General features: G+C 49.4%; 1 protein-coding gene and 1 non-coding gene across 9 annotated transcripts in view; both read left to right on the top strand.

Annotated features, from left to right (window-relative positions):
* The window catches only part of MICAL3 (microtubule associated monooxygenase, calponin and LIM domain containing 3), a 212889-nt gene extending 194401 nt beyond the window's left edge, over positions 1 to 18488 (top strand). For 5 of the 8 annotated variants that reach the window (XM_044228495.1, XM_044228500.1, XM_044228498.1 and 2 more), the window contains 4 exons: positions 4204 to 4254; positions 14763 to 14862; positions 15042 to 15115; positions 15213 to 18488. In XM_044228495.1, coding sequence (XP_044084430.1) covers positions 4204 to 4254; positions 14763 to 14862; positions 15042 to 15115; positions 15213 to 15397 — 410 coding nt within the window. In that variant the 3' untranslated portion in view covers positions 15398 to 18488. Of the gene's footprint in view, positions 1 to 4203; positions 4255 to 12199; positions 12266 to 14762; positions 14863 to 15041; positions 15116 to 15212 lie in introns of all 8 variants that reach the window. The other 3 variants (XM_044228499.1, XM_044228496.1, XM_044228501.1) reach the window with 2 other exon arrangements.
* LOC122892692 lies at positions 2275 to 2473 on the top strand. Its single transcript, XR_006381443.1, has one exon. It is a non-coding gene; the product is annotated as a U2 spliceosomal RNA (small nuclear RNA).
* Positions 18489 to 21881: the final 3393 nt, after the last annotated feature.

Below are 21881 nucleotides of genomic sequence, written 5' to 3'. Positions count from 1 at the left end.
GCCAGGAAGAAGCCCTGTTGGTTCAGGACCTTCAAACCAGTGGGCCAACCCCAACTACAGGCCCAACTCAGGCACGGAGTGACTGATCTCTGCTTTCTCAAGAGTTCGTGAGTCTTGGTCCAACCTCTGGATGGGGAAACCTCCCTGTCTTTGTAGAAAGCACAGGCCTCCAGGGTCAGCAATCAATTTGTGAGGCTGGGGGTAAAGAAAGGAGGTGACCTGACTTTGCAAGTAACCCCTTATCCCTTAACCTAGCATGGCAGAGGGACAGGGCGCTACATCTCCTGGCAGGCAGGCTCTCTGTAAACTGAAGAACCAGTAGGAGGCAGCCAGGAAAGGGGCCAGTTGCTGCCCCATCTCAGATCTTACTGAGCTGACCTCACAGGAAGTGCCAGATGTCCAGATGAATTTGTAGGGTTCTGTGGATGGGTGGGAGCAAAGGTTCAGGCATAGAAGAAGATCTTTCCGGGCCCTTCAAGGCCTAGGTATTGCAGCTGAACAGTTGACTCAGTGATAACCTTCAGGTGAAGAGATGGCATGGGGAGAAAGATGAGGATGTGATGTTCTTGGTTTTGTGCCTTACCTGATGCTGGAGTTACTGCTTGAAGCCTGGGCCACCAAATGAGATGCAAAAAGTTGAACCACTGAGCAGCCTATAAGCCAGAAGCCTGGGACGTGTGACTGCGAGGCAAGCGCTGGCCCATGTTGATGAGTGGAGATTCGGGTTCACCTCAGAGGGTCTCCAGGCTTCCAGATGAAGCTGTGATGTCCCCCGCCATCCCTGTTTTGACTCCCTGCCCCGCATGCGCTTCCTTGGCCTCCTGAGTTAAGCCTCACCACCCAGAGGGAGTTAGCCTAAGCCCAGCAGGGATGCCCTCCCCAACTGTAATAGGACTCACGTGGTCCTACCCCCGTGGCTTTCTCTTCTTGCAGATGTCAGGAGGGAGCCTTCTTATCCTTCCCCACAGATTACTTCTGTGAAATGGAAAATGAGGGATAGATCTTCCAACACGTAGTCAGAGTAACTCAGTAGGCTTGTGTACCTCCATTTCATTATTAGTCCTCCACTTCATTCAAGTCCTCAAGGAAGACAGCCTGCGCTGTCTCTTCATGGGGTTCTGAGGTTCAGGTGGGCTGCCCCAGGGCTAATGGTTTCCGCAAAGCACTTCTGTACTTGTTGGAGGCTGTGCAGTTTGAGACTGTGGCCTTTCTTCAGTTTGTCTAGAACAGGCCATGTTACTCAAGCTGCTGACTGCCAGGGGGTCATAGAAACTTCCTTTGAAGACTGGTATGCGAGCTTGCCAAAATTCCCCTTTCTAGTTGTTTAGATAATTACCTTGCCATAAAAATAAACAACCAGGATTTCGTTTAAGTCAGTGGTTTTCCAACTTGTTTCAAATTGTGAGTTTAAGTTTAAATCAAAAAGAACCACTCTGGAATGTTGATGAGCACCAATTTGGAAATACAGGTTAGAGTAGAGAACTGCGATAATGGGCCTCAGCCTCAGGTCCATCCCCAGGGCCAGTGTAGAGAACATCCTGACACAGGGAGTTGCCGGAAATGGCAACAGTGTTTGAACAGTTCACTCGGAGATCTCAGGATACAGAGATCTCAGGATACATGTGGTTTAAGTCGCCTCCATCCCAGAAGCCAAAGGTGGGAGCAGTAGGAATTGTTCACACAGTTGACTCACTACTAAATCAAGCAGCAGTTCATATTCCTTATAAAGAGTAGATCTACAGAAAGTCTCCCAAGCATGCAGTAAACCCAAATGCCAGCTCTGCTGTGCTATCACGGCCTGGATGTTACCCTCCTCCAGGACCGCAATGTGACAGGAGCTGCTCCAACAGGCTGGGTTTCCCTGGACGATGGTTCCCCAGGGTGCTGCCCCTTATAGCTGTTTGCTCCTTGCAAGGCAGAACTTAAATAAGTACATAACGATAGCCTCTTCCCTAACACATTTTCAGGGAGTACAGATCCTCACACGTGCAGGGCAGAGGAAACTTGGTCCTGAGAGCCTCAGAAAAGCGAGTTTCCCTGATAGCACAGATGGACGTGTTGATGGTCTTTAGTGGGTTAACATCGGCATAGCAGATTTCTGAATGTGATGTGTCTTATGTAAGAATTAAAGGAGTTCAATGTATTTGCAAGTCAGGTAGTTGGGAGATCACTGGAATAGCACTCAAAGAGCCCAAGGGTCTTGCAGAACAGTCTGAAAACCACTGTTCTAGTCCGAATTCTTATAAGCAAAGCTATATCAAAACACCTTCATCCATTGCTTCTTGGCCTTTTGGCCAAGATCAAGTGTTCTTATCAGTGATCTGTTCTTATCAGTTTAATATCTGATACATCCTCTATCTGAGGACAATGTATTAAATGGATTTTTGGAGCAGGGAGATGGAATAGGAGCTTGCTCCATCCACTCTACTCATTGACCTGGTATTGCCATATTTCCAGGAATGGTGCATCCCCTCAGGGGTAAAAAAACAAAACAAACAAAAAAAAACCCTTCATCCAAATACAGATTTGCCCTGTTTTTAAAAACAGACTTTGGTGGCTCCATTAAATTTCCCCATGAGGCATTTGGGAAATTCTCAGGATATAGCGGCTCCTACCATAAGAATGTATTTCCAGACATACTTTTTTCCTTTTCTTATTCTAAGTACCTCCCTTGTAAGATTTGCCTCTTGTCAGTAGTCCCAGTGGCCCTGTTCCTACTTGGCCAAGTTCATCTTTGAGGCTGAACTGTGACCACTGGCTGTCCTTTCTCTCCTGCTTCTGCATTCTGTTCCTCTTGTTAGTCTGGTTGCTCCTGGCTGAGTCCTTAAGGAGATAATCTCAGCTGAGCATGGCAGTTTGGAGTCTCCAGCCATGCTGGCTGGCCCCTTTCCTGAGGGTGCACAGTTGACTGAGCCTGCCATCCTGCCTCGCTCAAGGCGCCCCAGTTTCCGTAGCTCTCTGAGGGGTCAGGCTGTTTGGCCAGGCTGCCCTTCCAGATGAGAGATCTGATGCGGACCTGCCATCCATTGAGAGATTGCTCTCAATCTGTCTAAGGCTCATGTGTATCTGGACCATAGTGGTTAGATTCAGAGCCTGCAAGCCTAGGGCAGTGGGGATTTCTGGGCTAGAGTACCGGAGAAGCCCTTTTTATTTATGGAACCACGTTGCAAGTTTTATCTACTGCATCAGCCTTGAGCACCAGTTGAAAAACCATTCCAGGATTACATTCTACTTTGTGGTATGGCCATTCTTAAAGGGGGATCCCTCATGTGGAACAGAAAGCTGTCAGGATCAGCATGCACACTGAGAGATCTGGAGGCAAAGGGTAACGAGGTGCAGCTGCCTTTTGTTGTACTCTGCATTTGCTTATGATTCTGGGAGGACGGGGACTGCCCAACCAAGCCCAGCCCTTCAGCAGTGCCCAAGCTCTGCATCTCAAGCATGTGAAGAAGGCAGCCTCCTTGCCGAGCAGCCCTGTGGAGCTGAAAGCCAAGGAGAGCCTGAGGCCAGCAGACCTCCAAGAGCCTTAGGGCAAATAGTGACTTCTGCTTTTAAAGAGAAGCTGACTGAATTTGGGGCCTAACCTCAGAAGAAACAGGATCTCCTTCATCTCAAACCTATCCAATAAAAGCAGTTCCGCAAGGAGTTTGACAGCTGAGCTGTGGGGTCACTGGTGAATTCTTGGGGGAGCTCTGACTGCTTTTAAACCTAAGGCTTGGTGACCTTGCAGAGCTTTCCTACAGTGTTCACATCTCGCCTTCGACCCCTCAGCCTGGGGCTGCTAATATTCAAAAGTAGTAAGTAGCCCCTGATGTGCCCTTGAATTTTTAAAAAAGTCTTCGTTAGATACAGTTGACTTCCAGCAGGCCAGGACTCCCAGCAAAGCCAAGGCCTTCTGCCCTGTCCTAACTGCTCAGAGGTACGGACAGCAGCCACGTGGTTAATTGGTGGTTTACTATATCACCTATGGGTTTAGCGAGCTCTCTGTTCCACCACCAGAGAGTTTACAGCTGCAGCACATGTGTGTGTGTGTGTGTGTGTGTGTAGTGCACTGCCAGAGAGATGCATGCTTTCCAGCTGTCTCTCGCCCTCTTGCTGCATCTCTGTGTTTTCTATGCCTCATGTCATTGATTGCTTTGGGTCTGGGGGCACAAGAGGGTTATCTGATCCAGTAACTCTCTCTTCACCAATTCCTTGTTGTAGACTATTGGGGAGAGTCTTATTACAGTGACCTCATCGACTTGCATCTGGGTGGTATGTATAGCGGCGGTATAGCGGCGTCTGTTGCTGGCACTAACCCTGCTGACCCCCTTCCCACCCGCGGTCCCTGGTCCCTGCTCACAAACAACAAGAAGAAATCAACCCGATAACCAACTGGCAAAAGCACAGGCCCTTTTCCAGCTCATTTAGAACAGCATGCTGGATCTTCTGCATTGTCCAGAGGGAGATTTGAGAGCGCCTTTGCTTCCTCACAGTATTTTAGTTTTTTATCATGGAAGTTCACCTGCCCTTACCCATCTGTGTCTCATCTGCATCCCGGTCCCTCTGATACTGTTTAGTCATCTGACAGTAACACACATGCACACGCACTCACATGCACTCATTCTGGTTTTCCCTCTCTCTCTGTCCGCACCCTGCCCCCACCGAAACATGGCCTCTGCCCTGATCTCATTCCCATTCCTTATAACTTGTAGAAATCACATCCAGTAGGACTCTCCCTGCCACTCATAACTCAGAAGCCAAACATGTAGAGAATTCAGCCTCACCCGTTTTCATGAGGGTGTGTTCATGTTTCCCCTAAAAGATCCAAGTGTGTGGGAAACGTGTCAGTTATGATTTCTGCCCAAATTCACTGAACTTGAGGCTGTGTTGACAGATGGCTATAATAATGTCCCTCCCTCCTTTTTGTGTCATGGAACTTATTTGCTGTTCTTTTCAGTGAACATATGAAAATTCTAAGGCAGTAGTTCTCAAAGTGTGGGCTCTGGGCCAGCAGCATCAGCAACATTACTTGGTAGCTTACTAGAAAGGCAAATTCCCCAGCCCTACCCCAGATCTTCTGAATTAGAAACTCTAGAGGTGAGGCCTGGTTCTCTGTGTTTTAACAGACCTTCCAGGTGATTCTCATGCCCCCTAAAGCAGGAGAACCACTACCTTGAAGGAACTCACCATTTTTGAAGTCTTGGCTGTACAGAGCTCACCACTTGTTTTAGATTAGAGTGGTAATGAAGCCATGAGTCTAATTTCTAGACTTTGGGCAGTTTTGTCAAGAGGAGAGCCATGCCGCTGCTCCTGAGGTTAGCCAGGGGAGCTGCGGGCTCCTGGGATGAGCGGCCCAACCTCTTCACCTCCCCTTACAGGCTCCTTGCCTAGAAGTGGTCTTAAAACAGAAGAACCAGCAAAGATTATTCTCTGCCATTTTTTGCCATAATCCCATCCTTTTAAGAGTCACTTTCATTTACAAACAAAGGGCCTAATTCTGTGATCCCTAATGTAGGACAGTGCCATATTCTTAGAGAACCTCAAGCACTAAGGAAACAGGCTCTTGGCCTCAGGTGGGTTGGGTTGCTCATCTCTGCTCTCTGTTTTCCATCCCCAGGGTGCCACAGATTCCCACCCCTCTGCAAACCCCCTCAGTGCCCAGGGCTTCTGGTGTGTTCAGAGACTTCATACTCGTGGCCACTGATGTTGTAAAAGGGCCGCTGCTTGCATTCCACTTAACAAATCCTGTTTCCTGTCTAATAGCCTTGACTCCCTTTCCCATCTCCTCCTAACATGCCCTTGGGTTGGGGGGCAGTGTTCATGTCAATCCAAAAGGAATCTCCTGTGTCTGAAAGAGAGTCTCATTAATTCAGAATCTCCTGGAAAAAACTGTCAAAACCCATTTCTTTACAATTATATTCACCTTCCCTGCAGCTCAAGATCCTGTTGCCACACTGATCACCTCATGTGCCTAAAGTTTTGTTTTCCTTTACCCCATGCTTGAGGGAGGAAATGTACTTGGCTGTTTTCAGTTCTCTGCCTTGATAGCTACTAGCCTCTCAGATTTATAATTCCAACAGATTTCAGGGGAAAAGGAAATAAGTAGAAAAAAGAAACCCTGGGGTATCATCTGAGTTATAAAATATGCCACCATCAAATGCCTTCTAGCCCCTGCTACTCGGTTCTCATCAACTCAGTACTTCCTCTTTTGCCAGCTCAGTATGATTTCAGTGTTAAATTTAGACTTCTCTGTGGTTCCACTCACCACACAGAGGCTGTTACTATCCAGCCAATGAAGCAGGAAAGAACCATCCATTGTGAAGGTAGTCCTTTATACCCCAGGCACAGATCAAGGACCCTCTGGCCCCTGTTCCTGCCCATCTCCAAGAAGAAAACAGATGCCAGAATTAGGTCCCTTTTTGGTTTCTGCTGATGCTTCATTCTTAAAATACTTGGTAATATTCGTTGTTGGGGCGATGGAGGGTTGCCCTTTTGAAATCTGGTGCCTGAATTGTAGAGCCTGATTGCTTCTCTTCTCTTACATCCCCACAAGGCCACAGGGCAACCCATTGCTGGACCCAGCACCAATCTTAGTTCTCAAGTTGAATGAGACAAAGCTCCAGGCAGTGTCCAGGTGTTGAAAATTCCATACCCTGCCCAGAGGAGACCAGACTACTGATCCCTGCCCTACATTCTGCCCAGTAAACTCTATCGCTTTAGTAGGATCTTTCAGTGGCTCTCAGCTAACTATTTTAAGGTTCCAGACCTGTATTAAAAGTCTTTTGGGGGCACATGCGTGGCTCAGTCAGTTAAGTGTCCACCTCCTGATTTCAGCTTAGGTCATGATCGCAGGGTCTTGAGGTCAAGCCCCACATTGGGCTCTATGCTAGGCCTAGAGCCTGCTTAAGCTTCTCCCCCTTGCCCTCTGCCCTTTCCTACCCTCGCATGCACATGCACTCTCTCTTTTCCAAAAGAACAAAAAAAGTCACTTTTTGAGCCACAGAGTATAGAAAATAAAGATATCTTCTTCACATAGTTGAATCTTGGTGATTTCAAAAGACACCATTAGAAAAACACATAGTGAACCCTGGACCAGAGAGGTGACCCCAAGTGACCTCACTCCCCTTCCCTTTTCTTCTCCAGACACTGAGCAGGCTCTCCCTAACTGGTCCACCCACCACGTTTTGTTGCCCTAGGACAGATAGATGACTGGAAATCCTTAGATAAAAATGGCCTCTCTTCAAAAGAACTTTCAATTTAAAATATATACCTAATTTCTCATTTTTGAAGATTTCCCCACCTGTATGTGTCAAAGGGAAATTGAAAGAATAGGAACGGTTTAGAAATGTAACAGAAAGGCCTGAAGAGTAGTCTTTCATTGTTGCTGATGAGAGGCACAGGGAGGCCTAACCCAGGCCTGCTCACTTCCCTCCCTTCCTGTTTTATTTGCTTTCCTTAATTTGATGTTGGTACATTTTTTTATTTGTCTGTTTGGTCTGCTCATTATTAGCCTTGCTATTTTTGCTTAGGAACTTTAAAATTCTTAAGATTTCAAATCCAGCATTTTAGCGTGTGTGTGTGTGTGTGTGTTTCTAAGTGTACATATTAGATCTCCATCCTTACCTGTTTTTTTCCTTTTCTTTGGTGGGGGGCTTCAGTTATTCCCCAACCTAGAGATTCATTCTACACTGAGTTTTTATAACACAGGCACATCTTAGCCCTGGCTGTGTATGTAGACTGGGGCTACTAGACCAGAAGCCTTCCACCCTATTATGTTGCGTGCTTACAACTCAGCAGCATTGCAAACTAGCCAACTTGATTCCCTCTGGGTTTGGAATTGGCCGTGTCATCCTTGCCATGCAAAAGCTGCCTGCCTCAAGTCAGGAGCATGGCATTGATACTGAGGAGTTAGAACAGGCAACCAAACATCTGGTCAATCTTACCTTGCTTCAGGCTACATAACCTCAACTACACAGAAAAGAACATCAATGAGAGCCTCATTCCTTATACCTGAATCACCAAGAAATTCTCCCAGTCCTGGACTCTCTAGAAGTTTAATCTGGTAGATTGAGCTTAGACATGAAAGGTGATGCCCCTGATGATCCTTACCAAAAGATAAAAAACATTCTGGTTGTATCTGTAAGCATGAATTGTATAAAAAGTTATGCTACAATGCTGGGGAAGCTATCCACCGATAGAGTGGCATTACTGTCAAAAACCAGGCTGAGAAATGAGAGCCCCCACGCAGGCAAGATGATGGCCGCACAGCCTAGCCCACAGAGACAGGCCCAGGGTTACCATAGCAGGAAAATGGAACCATGAAATATGACCAAGAAATAAGCATTCCTGTGTCCTATCCAGGACACCTTGGAGCTTGTTCAAAGGCCAAAAGGAAGTGGAAAAGGATCTCTTCCTTTATGTGGGATTTTCCAAAAAATGTAGCTGAAAGGAGGAAGTCTAACCCAGGGCTACTTTATGGATTTTCATACATGAAAAAGCTATCAAAAAGTGATACACAAAAAGTGTATCAAAAGGTGTTGGAATGGGAAGACTATTCTGAGTCTATGAGAGGATGATATTTCTATGGTGTTTGTGAGGTAATTGTTTGGAATTCTGCCTTTTCCTGTGAAAATGCAGTTGTAAGTGATGGCTCAGCTTATAAAAAGCCCATTTTCCTCATAATGTCTCTAGTGCACAGTACAAGGCTATCACTTTCTAGATTATAACCATGATCCCATGGGGAAATATAGCAGTCCATGCTGGTACTTCTGGAATGTAGATTTCTCCCTATCCCATCTGTCTAGACCCTCATCCTCGTCTACCAGGTGCTGGTAGAGACTCAAGCTTTAACCCTGGGGTGAGGGCTCCTTTGTCCAACAATAGGAACTGGGAGCCTGTATGGTAGGAGGAGATAAGTACCTGGGTTGAGGCAGATGCCCACAGCTGTTCCTGAGCTCCAGAACAGACCTAAACATCCCCTTTATTTTTGTCCAGGAATCCTTGAGACTGACCCACCAACTTGCTCCCAGACCGGCCCTGGGCCACATGAGAGGCAGGGCCTAGAGTGAGGTGTCCCGGCAGGTCAGGGCCAAGTGATAGTATGGGGAACACCCCCAACCTAGGATTCAGGTCCTAGCTTCACCGCGTGCCCAGCAAGGTCACTTATCTCTCTGAGCCTCTGCAGAATAATGGAAGGAAAGGCTAATGCTGCCGCCTTCCCAGGCCTGGCCTTCTGAGTAGGGTCTACATGGGACGTCTCCATCTCCTGGTTGCTTCCAGGAGCTACCATTTGTTAGCTTTGCCTTGAGCCTTTGTGGGCCATTTCCAGAGGGCAGACAGACTCTTGGTTCAGAATGGGAAAGGAGGATGTGGGCTTTAGTCAGGCAGTGCCACATTTAACTGCTCGGAGCCTCAGAGCCCTCTTTTGGAAATAGAGCTGGTACACCTGGCCAGGTAGCCACCCGGGAGCAGGGTAAGGCTCAGACGAAGTAGCACTTGTGAGCAGTAGCACTGTGAGCATGTTTTGAAATGAAAGCAGGATTCACGTGTATCACATGCAGCACACTGACTACGTTGTGCTGTCAGTGGCCCATCTGCACTGCCCCCACGTCAAGATGAGTAGCACTAAAGAACGTGCCAAAAGGAAACCTGTGGTGTTCAGTTTGCTGCCAAGATAGAAGGTGGGGCAGGCGAGCTTGCAGCATCTAGAGGGCAGGCAGAGCAGTCGAGGATGAGAGTGTAGAACTGATGGTGAGAAGCCTCCAACCAGGACCAGATTCTGGGTTTGCTCAGATGGTCTGACCTGAGGTCCAGGGAACACAGGGATACTTGGAGAAGTGATCACTGTGGTACCCATTGCAAAGACACAGAAACCTACTGCCCTGACATCTTAAAATAATCATAACAAAAGTTTTAAAGACTTGTGTTTGCCACAAGCTTGACAACATCTTTGTTCTTAGAACTAGTGGACCAAATCATCTATTTCTCACATGTCCAAAAAAGGCAAAGAAATTACACTCAAAATCAGCACCTCTGTGTTTCCCTGGCGTGCTCATTTCAGATTCAAGTCCTAGCGGAACGCCCCTCGTTTAAATGATTTTTTTCTCCTTGATTTCTTACTTTTAAAACAATATTTATTGGGTATTTTTTCTGATTATAAAAGTAGTGTACATTACTACTTGGACTTTGGAGCACAGAGGAAAGTCTGGAGAAGATAGTCCTAACCGTACATCCTGTCTGCTCAGCCCAGCTCCTCTCAGAGGGGTGGCCCACTCCCATTCTGCGTTCTGTCTATTACTATGACAATGCCTTCTCCTTTTTTATACTTTTTTTAACACTCCTTTCCCTGATGTCCCCCTTACTAATTTCATTTTCAAATTTCTGTTCTGAATATCCTGTTATCTCGTATTGTATTCTGTATTGGAAAGGGTGTATGAGGATGTGGTCTACATAAAAGGAACTAAAAGTTACATTTTGTGATATCCAGAAAGTACATATGTGCAAGTACATGGGCTCCACTATGCTGGCTGTGCATCATGTCCCCATCCCTTGCTAACAGCTGTGGACACCATTCCACCCCACACCGGTCTGTCTGCATAACACCAGTACCGGGAAGCCGCAGACATTGTTCATCGCCATTGTCTTAGTTGTCCAGGTGTTCTGAGCGCCGGCATAGAGTCTACACTTTGAAACAAGGAAGGTTGGATATGGATCAGCCCTGAGCAGAGAAAGGAGCCCTTCTCCCTTCCCCTAGCCACATTTGTTTCGAACCCTGGATGTGATCAACATTGTAGACATGCATGCACACCCACAAACAAGTCTCTGGCTTTAGCTTTGAAGTTTACCCGACACCAGATTCACTGTGCACAAAGCACTATGAGGAAAGGTTAAAAAGAAAGGGAAAATGTGGTACCTGCGTTTGCAAAGCAGAAGGGCTGCTTGGCCAGTAGGATGTCTATTGGGCCTTCCTGTTGACTGAAACAGAGCTATTTCTTAAACTCTGCTTCAATCCTAAAACCACCCCTGCTCCCTACAGTCCTGAGGCCATTTCTCTGAGCCTGTGTCTCCTGTGTGCCCTGGTGGTTCTGTGATGGTCCCTTGCTGGGCTCCTCCCCCTCTCCCTCTCCCTGAGTAACTGTCAGGTCTCCCTCAGTCCTAGGCATGTCTCTCTGCGCCCTGTCTTCTCTCAGTTGCCCCGTCCATGACTCTTACCAGCATTGTTACTGTGAGTTTTCGATATGTCCTGTCAGCTCACCCCCTTTGGTCTTCCAGTCCAAAGTGTGACAGCCTTCCCCCAGCTGTGCTATTGGAGTCCTCTCTGGAGATTCTGGAGATGGAGGGGCAGAAGAAAAGGGGGTGGTTGGCTCTCCCTGGTACATGGTGGGGGGATATGATGCGGACCAGGGGAAGTCATTTCTGTGTGGATATGTTTCCCTCAATTTGTCCTGGCTCAGAATTCACAGTACTGTAGAGTCAGCCCTGGAAGCCTTTCCCAGATGAGGCGCTACCTCCATAGACTCAGAGCTGCTTTCTGGGGGCCTGGTAATCTAGTGGTGGCAGACCCCTCCTCACCTGTTACATTCTCCAAGGCCAGTTGTATGTGGAGCGCATGCGTCTATGGTGACATCGTAGAATGTTTCACACAGGTTTGGTTGGTGACATGAAATTATCACCGGCAAACCTAGGAGCAGTGTTGGGCACAGATTTAATCATGGACTCTTCCACAGAGGTAGGCTGACCAGTCCCAGGGGCTTTGGGCATTTTTGAGGAGGGAACCCAACACCCAAAACCCAAAAGCTACCATATGGTGGTATCCCAATGTCTCCACCCTCACAGTAAGGAACAGAGGAAGAAGGAGCAACCCACTCAACCCCAGAGCCTCCCACCTTTGCCAGGAAGCACATGCATTCTTTTTTTAAGCCACACACCTGATGCCTGGGTCTGCCCTTGTTCAGTTTCCATGCTGAAAAAAGGACTTAATTCATTTGTAGACTTTGTTTCCCTTGTTTCTGCTTTTCCATTTCTTGTATTTTTTTTCTTTTCCTCCTGTTGTTCCTTTCTCACTTCTTATGCTTTTTGTCCTCTGCTTGTTTTTTATTTCACCTTCTCCCTGTCCCTCTCCACTTCCAAACTCCTCTTCCTCCTCCTTTTCCTCCTCTTCCTTTTTGTCTTTCTTCGTCTCCTTCTCCTCCTTTTCCTTGTTTGGTCCTTTTTGAAGTTGAGCCCAGTGGCGGGACTCCACGGCGTAGACCTCTCTCCTTCTGCCCTTGCTGTGTCCAGGAAGGTAACGTAACTCCCCCAACCTCATCCCCACTGCCTCTCAGCGGTCATAGCAACACTAGCCAAACAGGGACCCAAAACCCAGCTATTTCTCTTTTTCTCTGACACTCGATAGCCTTGTTACAAAATTCCATGAGTATGTGGCAGTTTCTTACAAGGTACAGTATCCCTTTGACTGTCTTGGGGAGGACTGGGGTACAGAGGGAAACCAGAGAGCCTCCAGGTACTGGCCTTTCAGGCTACAGCTGAAGCATCCCATGACGTTGTGCCACCATTCATGGTGGGACTTCTCAGACTCAAATCGAGCAGATAGAGGGGACACACGGGTGAGGAACCTCCTACCTGTGTGGCAGAGATTTGTATCGGTGGAGTCGAGGAATACTGTCCTTACAAAGACTGGTCTACAAATGCCCCCACGTTCTTTTCCCAAAAACAATAAAAACAAACAAACAAACAAAACCACTAAATGCAAACTTCTCTACCCTGTGTCTTGCTGAGTGTGTGTGTGTATTTTCTTTTTAAGTTTGTCTGATTTAAAGTCTGTTGTGGTGATAAGATTGTTGTTGAAAAGGCATGTGGGAAGGGGAAAGGGGAGTGTGGTTGTGACTAACCCTTGCTAACCTCTTAACCCTGCTCTTCATGGCACTCACATTTGACTTTCACCCACCCCGCCATATACCTTTGCTCATCAGCTGTAAACAGTCTCTACCATAGCTCATGAGCAGTGTTCAGATGTCTCCCAGTGGAATTTTTGTCCCTGCTCATGGGGAGGCGGGAAGGAGGGAGAGACTTCCCAGTGCATTCCCAGCTTGCCGCACTGGACAGCTTGCATGCCTCAGGGCTCCATCTTCCATGCCATGTGGGCACACTGTGCAGAGACGCTCAGAAAGGAATGCATGGAACTGAGCTGTGGGCTGCTCTGAAAGCCAAAGGACCAAGTCTATTGGGTCGGGTAAGGAGAACTTTCGTCCCCAGACACTCCAGCACTCCACAGAGGCAGGCTCGGCTGGTCAGGAGGGAGTTTCTGCCTTGCAGAGTAGGACTCAGGGACAGGCCTCCACCTTGGGAGCACAGCCGCACGTGTACCTGGGCTCTGTGCATACACTAACCCCCGTTTGTGTGAGTGCTATTCGTTTCTGCCTCTCCAGAGTGTGGCCCCCATTGAAAGACTAACTGGCTTGGGCCTCCTGCGTGTCAAGCAAACAACACAGCAGAGAGTTGTCTTTGAACAGTGTGCAAGGAAGTCAGGTGGGAAGAATGTAGGAAAACAGTGAGTAAGGAGCTTGACAGAGGAGCGTTGTCCCACCTGAGGGTGTATTCCATATGTTTCTGGGTCTGGTCTTGACCGGGATAGGACATCCACCCAAGTGAGTCATAAAACGGAAGGCACTTGGAAAGATCTCCCAGTCCAGTGCCTCTTAACCTGGGACCCACCGGGGAACTTCAGGGAGCCCACGAACACCCTGAAGTTCTGTATAAAATTGTTGGACATGTAGACATGTATTTTTCTAGGAAGAGTGTCCCTGGATTTCCTGAGATTCCCAGAATGGTTTGAAATCCAAAAATATTGAAGACCACTGATAGAGTCTGTCTTTTGCTTTAGGCAGGACCACACTATTGCCGTGAGCTTCTTTGTGCTCCAAGGAAAAGGAGTTTGTTCTCTCCTTGGGTGGTCTGATTCCTTGGAAAGTTCTTCCTACTGTTCTGCTGCCTCGGTTAAGCCCCACAGGGTCAGGCTGCCACTGATGGAGATGGAGTTTTCAGCTATGTGTTAGTGCAGAGCACTAGCCCCAGAAATTGCTGCTGATGTTGGGTCAGAGCAGAGGGCACTGCCTGATTTCCTAGTGGCTGTTCTCTCTGCCCTTGGTGAGAAGCCTGACAGCCGTCCTGGGAGGTACTACTGCATTTACCATGCAGGATTCCTCAGGGGAGCGTTTGTCAGGAAGCCCAGTAAAGCCACAATTTGAGAAAAGCCATCTCCCTGACCGGGAACTAAAGAAACAGGCAGACATCAGTACCAGTGGCCCAGACAGGGGCAGGAGCTGGGTGAGTGAGGGTACTTTCAAAGGAGGGGTAAGTGCAGTTTATAAACTTGCATTTGCCTGGTTCACGAGACTGCTTTTCTTAAAGCAGATCTAGTACCCAGCAAGTACCATACAGAGAGGAAATGAGTGGGGAAAAAGGGTAAAGAGAGGACAAAGCACTTCAGACCTACCAGGAGCAATCCATTGAGCAGGAGGGGTCCAGACAGGCTGGAATCAGGTTCCTGAGGGGGTGTGGGCTGGGCCTGGGAAGGAGAGGTGCAGAGCACAGACTCTATTAGACTCTGGGGCACCGCGCCCCCCTTCCATGGCTGTAGGCAAACTTTGGACCTGGCTTGGGAGTGTTCCGGCAGCATCCTGCTCGGCTCTCTTTGCACATTTGCCCCTGTGTGATGACTCCTGCCGGCCGGGGAAGACGGCAGACGCTTGCTGCACCTGACGCACCCTCTCTCTTGGCAGGCATGGGCAAGAAAGATGACCCCAAGCTGATGCAGGAGTGGTTCAAGTTGGTGCAAGAGAAAAATGCCATGGTGCGCTACGAGTCGGAGTTGATGATCTTGTGAGTAGCCTTTGGGTGGAGACCCAGCCAAGGGGGGCCATCAGCCCAGCCCCTGTCACAGCAGGAGTGCAGCTTCTTCCTAATTTAGGGGATGAGATATGGCCCCCAAGTCACCGTCCTTATCTCCTTCTCTCCTCTCTTCCTCCCGTCTCCCGCCCCCCTCCCTTCCCCAATGCCAGTGCCCGGGAGCTGGAACTGGAAGACCGGCAAAGCCGACTGCAGCAGGAACTACGGGAGCGAATGGCAGTGGAAGGTAAGCGGGGAGCAGGGCTGGGGACCACCGGGGAAAGCTGGGTGTGGGCCTGCTGCCTCCTGGCCCTAGAGACCTAATGTCTTTGGCCACTGCCCAGATCACCTGAAAACTGAGGAGGAGTTGTCAGAGGAGAAGAAGATCTTGAACGAGATGCTGGAGGTGGTGGAACAGAGAGATGCCCTCGTGGCCCTGCTCGAGGAGCAGCGACTCCGGGAAAAAGAAGAGGACAAGGACCTGGAGGCCGTCATGTTGTCCAAGGGCTTCAGCCTGAACTGGTCCTGAGCTCCAGCTGTGCTCCGGCTGGCTGGTCTGTGACATCCACCTGACCCAGGCTGGGTTCTTCCAAACCACCCAGATGAAAGATCTCTCAGAAGGCCTGGCACCTCCTGGGAGTTTACATGCAGATGTCTATGTGCCTCTTGAAAAGTGGGTCAAGGTCTATGCTCTGGGGAACCCCAGTTGAAGATGATTATCTGAGGTGGCTTAGCCTCCTTGGAAGGGTCCCACCCTGACTCCCTGCTCCAGAGAGAGAGAGGAATATTTGACACGTGAAGTGGGAATAAAGAAAACCTGCCTGCTCCCCGAGGCTCCACAGTGGCTGGTGCTCCTCCTTCTACAAGAGGAGACAAGAGAAGAAATCTGCTCGCTGTCTGTCAAAACCACAGCCACCAGAGTGCACCTCCACGGAGCGGAGGGGGCGGCAATCTTCTTCATGCTTCCTGAAGCACCACCAAAGAAATGAAGAGGACACCCCGGTGACGGGGACAAGATGGGAAGCAAGCCCGGGGAAGGGGGCAGTGGCCCGCAGGTGAGCACCTACCCCAGCATCACAGGGGAAGCTGGAGATGGGCTGGCTCCGGAATTCATGTTGCAAGTAAGGAGGACCCAGGAGGGGTCTGTCCCCCGGCCCCCTGCACCGCACACTGGACCCCTCATGGCCAGATGCCCCAGGCCTCTCTCTGGCTTTGACCTAAGAGGCCTGTGGACTGCTGCATTCTGCTTTGAATTCACAACAATTTTCACACTGGAAAACACTGATTTGGGGGGACAGGATGAGGCCCTGCATTTCTAGCCCCCAGTTGACAGACAGGCGTCATTACCGTTCAGCGCCTCACGTCGGGGTAGGAGATTATCTTTTTCCCTGACATTTTTCCTGTGTTTGCACATTGAGATGAAGCTGTCAGCCTAGCAAGATGCTCAGCCGCTTCGGACCCTTTTTGTCAATTAACTTATTTTTTTAATACTTGAAAAGAAGTAACTTCATTTTTATATCTTTACTAGAGACACTGATCACTTGGCACCCGGTGTGGGAGTGACGGGTGTGTCTGCCGCGTCCTCCTACACGGTCCCATCCCGACCTGACTGAACACTGTCCCAGCTGTCTATTTATTAGCCTTCTTCAGAGTGTCACTGACCCAGTTGGCATCAGGGAGCAGCTGAGACCCCTGCGTGGGTTCTTGCTCCTAGCTCTCCTGTCCCCTCCTGTTCTGGGTGTCCGCCCCTCCTCCTCCACCCAGCCCACCCTCACTGTGGTACCAAACTTCGTGTCTGCACCACTCATTTGTCTAAGGGTACATTTCAGCACTGTTGGAGGCCAGGCCAAAGGGCACAGATGCCACTCGCCTCTTCCTGTTGACCCTGGCTCTGAAGAACCCACTTTTTTTTCTCCGTTTTAGTGCCAGGGTTTCACCTCCCCTCAGCACATTTATTATGAAAGGTGAGCCCTTTTCCAGGCTGGCAGTGTGTGCCAGGACCTTATAATCCATCTGGCTGCTGAGAATTCCCTCAGCCCAGCCTCATAGCCAACCAGACAGAGATGCAGATGTTGGAATTGAGGTTGGTCTCTCACAGTTGACTCCACCCCAAACCTCCTGTGTAACCCTATCTTCATGGAAGGCCAGGGATAATGAACACCATGGAACTGGCTCCTTGAGTCAAACTGCTCATTTCTCATAGTTGAGCCAGAGACCGACATCATCCGGCTAGCTCACAGAGCCACAGTGGGGAAGACCTGGTGACTGACAGGCAGTCAGCCCAGGGAGGGTTCCTGCCTGGGCGGGGCCAGTCTGAAAGGCGCTTCTGGCGGACTTCTGGTGGAGAGGGGCTGGTGGAGGGCGAACAGAGGCCTGGCAGCTCTTCAGGGCAGCCTAGATCAGGTGTCTGCGCCAACCTTGGCACTTCTATGGGACCCCCACCATGCCTCAACTTGAACCTTCATTCCTAGTACAAAGGAGCAGAGAACCTGTCTCACTCTTCACTTTGTCCAAAAGCTGCCATGGCCCTCCTGTGGAAACGCTGGAGGGGTGCTGCTAGCAACCGTCACAGCTCTGACTCCTTCGCTTCCTGTTTTCCGATGAGGTGGAGTGTCCACAATTATTCTTATTCTTAACAAGGCAAGAGGAGGGTGTTCTAGATTCTTCCTTTAAACCTCAGCCTTCCAGTAAAATTGAACTTGAGACAGGACTTTCATCGCCTGTGTGGCCTTGTCCCTAACCCTCTTCGTCTCCTGAATGCCACCGGAACTGGACCAGCCCCTCAAAGAGCCGCCTCCGTCCCTCGAGGCTCTTGCAAACCCCAGAACAAGGCAGTCCTGTGCCAAGTGGCGGCTACGGGATGAGGCCGCAGGGAGATGCTGTTAGTAGCCTCATGTGGTGGGAATGCCACATGGGACCGTGCGCCCCACTGCCGGCCGGGACGGTTAGCCTCTTAACACTACTGCATTCCTGTGAAGCACACCCGGTGACCTGCGATTACTAGAAAGGGGACTGAAGACCTTCCAGAGAAGCTTCCAAAATCCACAAGCCTCCAACATGTGCCCTGGTTCTCCGCTCTCCACAGTGTTCCTTCCAGCTCTTGCAGTGCACCTTTCCTTTAAAGCTCCCGTTTTATAACCACTAGTTTGCAGTTTATTTTAGAACCCTGGTGACATGCTGCATGAAATGTTTTCCAACTCTGGAAACGCATGCAGCTCCAGGCAACTGTTCTTCCCCAGATTGAAGTCCCCTTGAAGGCAGGGGATGCAGGAAATGAAATGCCAGAGTTTGAGTGAGCCCAAACACAAGGCCGATACGATGGGCAACCAGCTCCCCATCACCAGAGGGAAAGCAGCAGGCATCTCCATTCCTGAGTCTGCGGACCTCTGTGTGGGGTTCTCACCCTGTTTGAGTGATGTCTTTGGGCTTTTGCCCCCAGAAACCATCTTCCAGTTGCTTTTGACCAACAATGATAGGTTATTCTTTTTCATTTCAGAAGAGAAGAAATTTTTCAGTGGGGCAGGAGTTAGAGTTCAAAGGAAAACATTTGAAAGGTGGTAATAACCAAGCTGCAAAGGGGAATGGGCCATTTTCTGCGCAATAAAAGTTTTTCAAAGAAATACAGAGTGTATTTCTTAAGTCATTTTACCAGACTTGGCCATGAGCCAGGATGTAGTTCCACATTCCAGCACCTGCCTTTTGCAGGTAGATGGTGTCCACTCAAGTCATTTAGATGTCTGGCACATGTATGAGTGTGTGTACAAGCTTGTTTAAAGAACACAACTCCATAGTATCCTGGCTCAGCCATCAACTCCTGTCATTTGAGAAAATGCATAAAACAACTTAGTGTCATAGATGCTGTTCTTCAGAACCAGGCCCCAGTACCCTCTAAAAGAGAAGAAGCATATTCTGTGAAAGCAAGAGTCTTCAAGTCGGCGTGGTCCTGTGCCCCTGGCAGCATTCCTTGCCAGTCCTGCTGCCACCCTGGCCTCTGTCCTTTGACACAGCTGACCAGGGAGCCCAGTGGCATGGGGTCAGCAGCCTCTGGGCCTTAATCATTTAGATGTGTCGGTATCTACAAGGACATTCAGCATAGGGTCTTGGAGAGATGCTATCACCCTTCTTTGGACTGGAATCATCCCCAAGAGATTAAAGGGAACAGTCCTGGCCAGCTCTTCTCTCTTGGCTACAAGAAGCCTCTTGGGTTTGTCTCCAAATGGAGACACATTCCAGCTCTTCTCCTCCCTTGGTGTGATGACTTTGTCATCGCCCAACAGCTAATCCCAAAGGCACATGTCTCCCTCTGGCGCAGTAACGGCAGCAGGGAGAGACAAAATGGCAATAAATGGGTGGAGGTGAAGGTTGTCCAGTCTAGAGCCAACTGCCATGGAAGCTGGTTCCCAGAGCCTTTCAGCTTTATTGCCAGCTATCTCTCTCTGACACAGACGTGGACATCTCAGGCAGAAAAGACAGAACTAGCTCGAGTGAACATTGTGTGGCTATGGTGCGTGCCATAGCCCTATGCCTTGGGGAAGGCTGGAGTTCAGTAGTCATCACCTGTGCTGATCTCAGTCACCTTTTGTTCCTCAGAGGGGCTTTGATTAGAGCTGGAAACAGGCAGGATTTGGCCACAGTTCACAGCAGCCCCAGGTGGCAGGAGATGATGATTGCTAGTTTTAGGCAGGTAACCAGAAAGGAGACTGCCCAAGCCTCCACGCAAGTGCCACCACAGAAGCACATCCTCTCTTTCCTTCCAAGAAACAACCAGGTCTTATTGCTCCGCAATCCCTCCTGAACCCTGAATCTTCCTGGTCCCTTCTTAGGAATCAGAGTGAAAAATGGCAAACGGAGAGAATGTGCCATTTTATTTGATGAGCTGGCCAGACTGGCCCTCTTACAGAGACTCACCTTCTCCTGTTGGGTTACCTGCTCGGAAGATTCCCCCCCACTCCCCGCCCCCAGCATTGCTCAGTGAAGAGGGTAAGAAAATCCTCTTAGCTGAGACATCAGCCTGGGGGCCAGAGCTGCACCTCAGATGCTAAAACAAAGAGCCTGTTAAACCAGGTTCCCAGGGTCACACAGGCCTTTCATGGACACACCCAGATGGATCTCCTGTCACTGCCGAGCTTCATCAGGTAGCATTTTGTGACAGTCCCACTCCTTGCGTTCCCCACCCTGAGGTTTTCTTGCAGGTGAGGCTCAAATAGGGAGGCTGGAGTCCTCGCTTCTGTGGGTAGGCCCTGTGTGCCGGCTGCCTCTGCCTGGGAAGCCACCTGTTACCGAGACCTAAGTGGAAGAGGAGACGGCGTCCCACAGTGCACGCACAATTCACACGCACGTGCACACACACGAGCACCTTCTTTTTCATGGTCAGCATGGCCTTTCTGAACCAGAGTGGACATCTGGCTCTAAAGAAGGCTGGATTTAAGCCTTTGAACCCAGAAAGGACTAGCCTGGAGCATGAAAGACCTCGGTTGCATGGACCGGTCTCTGAAGTAGGCAGGTGGAGCATTCCACCAGACCCGGGGGAAGGGGCGTTTGGAGTCCCCAGTGCAGGTGTGACGCTGCCTCACACAGCTTGTGAGATGAGGAGGTTGCTGGTGTCTGTGTCCACACATGAGAGAGCGGTAAGGAAAGGGAGTTAGACAAGATTAAGGTTAGCATTCAGACATGAGACTCGTTCCTGTTTCTTCTCTGACTTCAGAGGAAGCCTGAGGCTTATCATTTAACTGGTGGGTCCTCCCTCCTTGTTAACCAGCCCACAGGATCCACGGGAGGGCAAAACATTGAAGGGTTTGAGATTCTTGAATCGGGGCCTTTGTAGATGGACAGACGTCTTTCTTGATAGTAACTAATGTTGAAGGAAGGCAGTCCCAGCTCCTCTAGGGGCTCTCCCCTTTGTACCCAAGTTCATCTCACATCTATCTGGTGAGCCAACAGAGTTGTGCGTTTATTTTTAATTACTTAGAATGCTGGGCTGAACCTTCTGTTTGCTCTCAGGAACTTACCTTACACAGTACAGTTGCTATAGACAGGCAGTGTTCACAGAACCTTCAGCTGGGCCATTGAGGGGTGCTCACCTGAGGCTGGACAATGCTGAGCCTGAGTCAGCACTCGGTGCCTTACTGGGAACAAACCAGCACTCTCAGCTCAGGGGGACACCCTGCCTTTTCCCTCCTGCCTCCTACAGCCACCAGCCACCTCCACCTCCACCTTCATCTTAAGGTAGCTCCACCAAACCTACTCTCCCTGCAAGGGCTCCAGGGGACATGTCGTCGGTCCCTGGTCTTCCAGAGTCATTATCAAGGATAAGGAATTCATCCAGGTAAACGCTAGGTTATGTTAGTGTTACAATGCTGATTGAGAGCCAAAAGAACAAGGGTTCATTCATACACTACCAGAGGCAGCTGGCACACCAAGCAACGAGAAAGTGAATGTTTCTTAGCAAAAAGGCCCGGCAGAATACTCAAGTGTGGGCACTGTGGCCTTCAGGTTGTCTCCCCAAGAGCTTGAATGCCAGGTCTTACCTGTGGGAAAAAAACACAAGCAGCACCTAACAGCCAACAGTCCCCTTTCCCCAGCTGCATTTTATTTAACACTTTTTAAAAATCTTTTTAAAGAATTAAGTACCATTTTTACAATGTAACCAGGGCCAGACTTACTTGGTGCCATCCTCCCTATTCGGACAGAATACTGTTTCTGGCCCTAGTAATTAATGTCTCAAGTCTTCATCACCTGTTAAGGTCACCTATAAAAATCTGGGTGGGGAAGGTCATGCCTGAGGCTGAAGGATGCTGGCCTTGGGTCAGCATTTGGTGCCTTATACCCGTGGGAAAAAACCAGCACTCAACTTGGGGGGAAACCCTCTTTTCCCTAATGCCTCATCTACAGCCCAGGGGATCAGAGTTGGTAGAGCCTTAACTCACCCCAGAGTGAGTGTCTCTTCTGAGTGAATCACCCCACCATGGCCTGGACCCCTGTTCCTGGAAGATGCAGAGAGCAGACCCAGGACC

The sequence above is a fragment of the Neovison vison genome, chromosome 12, assembly GCF_020171115.1.
Source record: "Neovison vison isolate M4711 chromosome 12, ASM_NN_V1, whole genome shotgun sequence".
Lineage (NCBI taxonomy): Eukaryota > Metazoa > Chordata > Mammalia > Carnivora > Mustelidae > Neogale > Neogale vison.
This window is presented reverse-complemented; position numbering and strand designations above follow the sequence as displayed.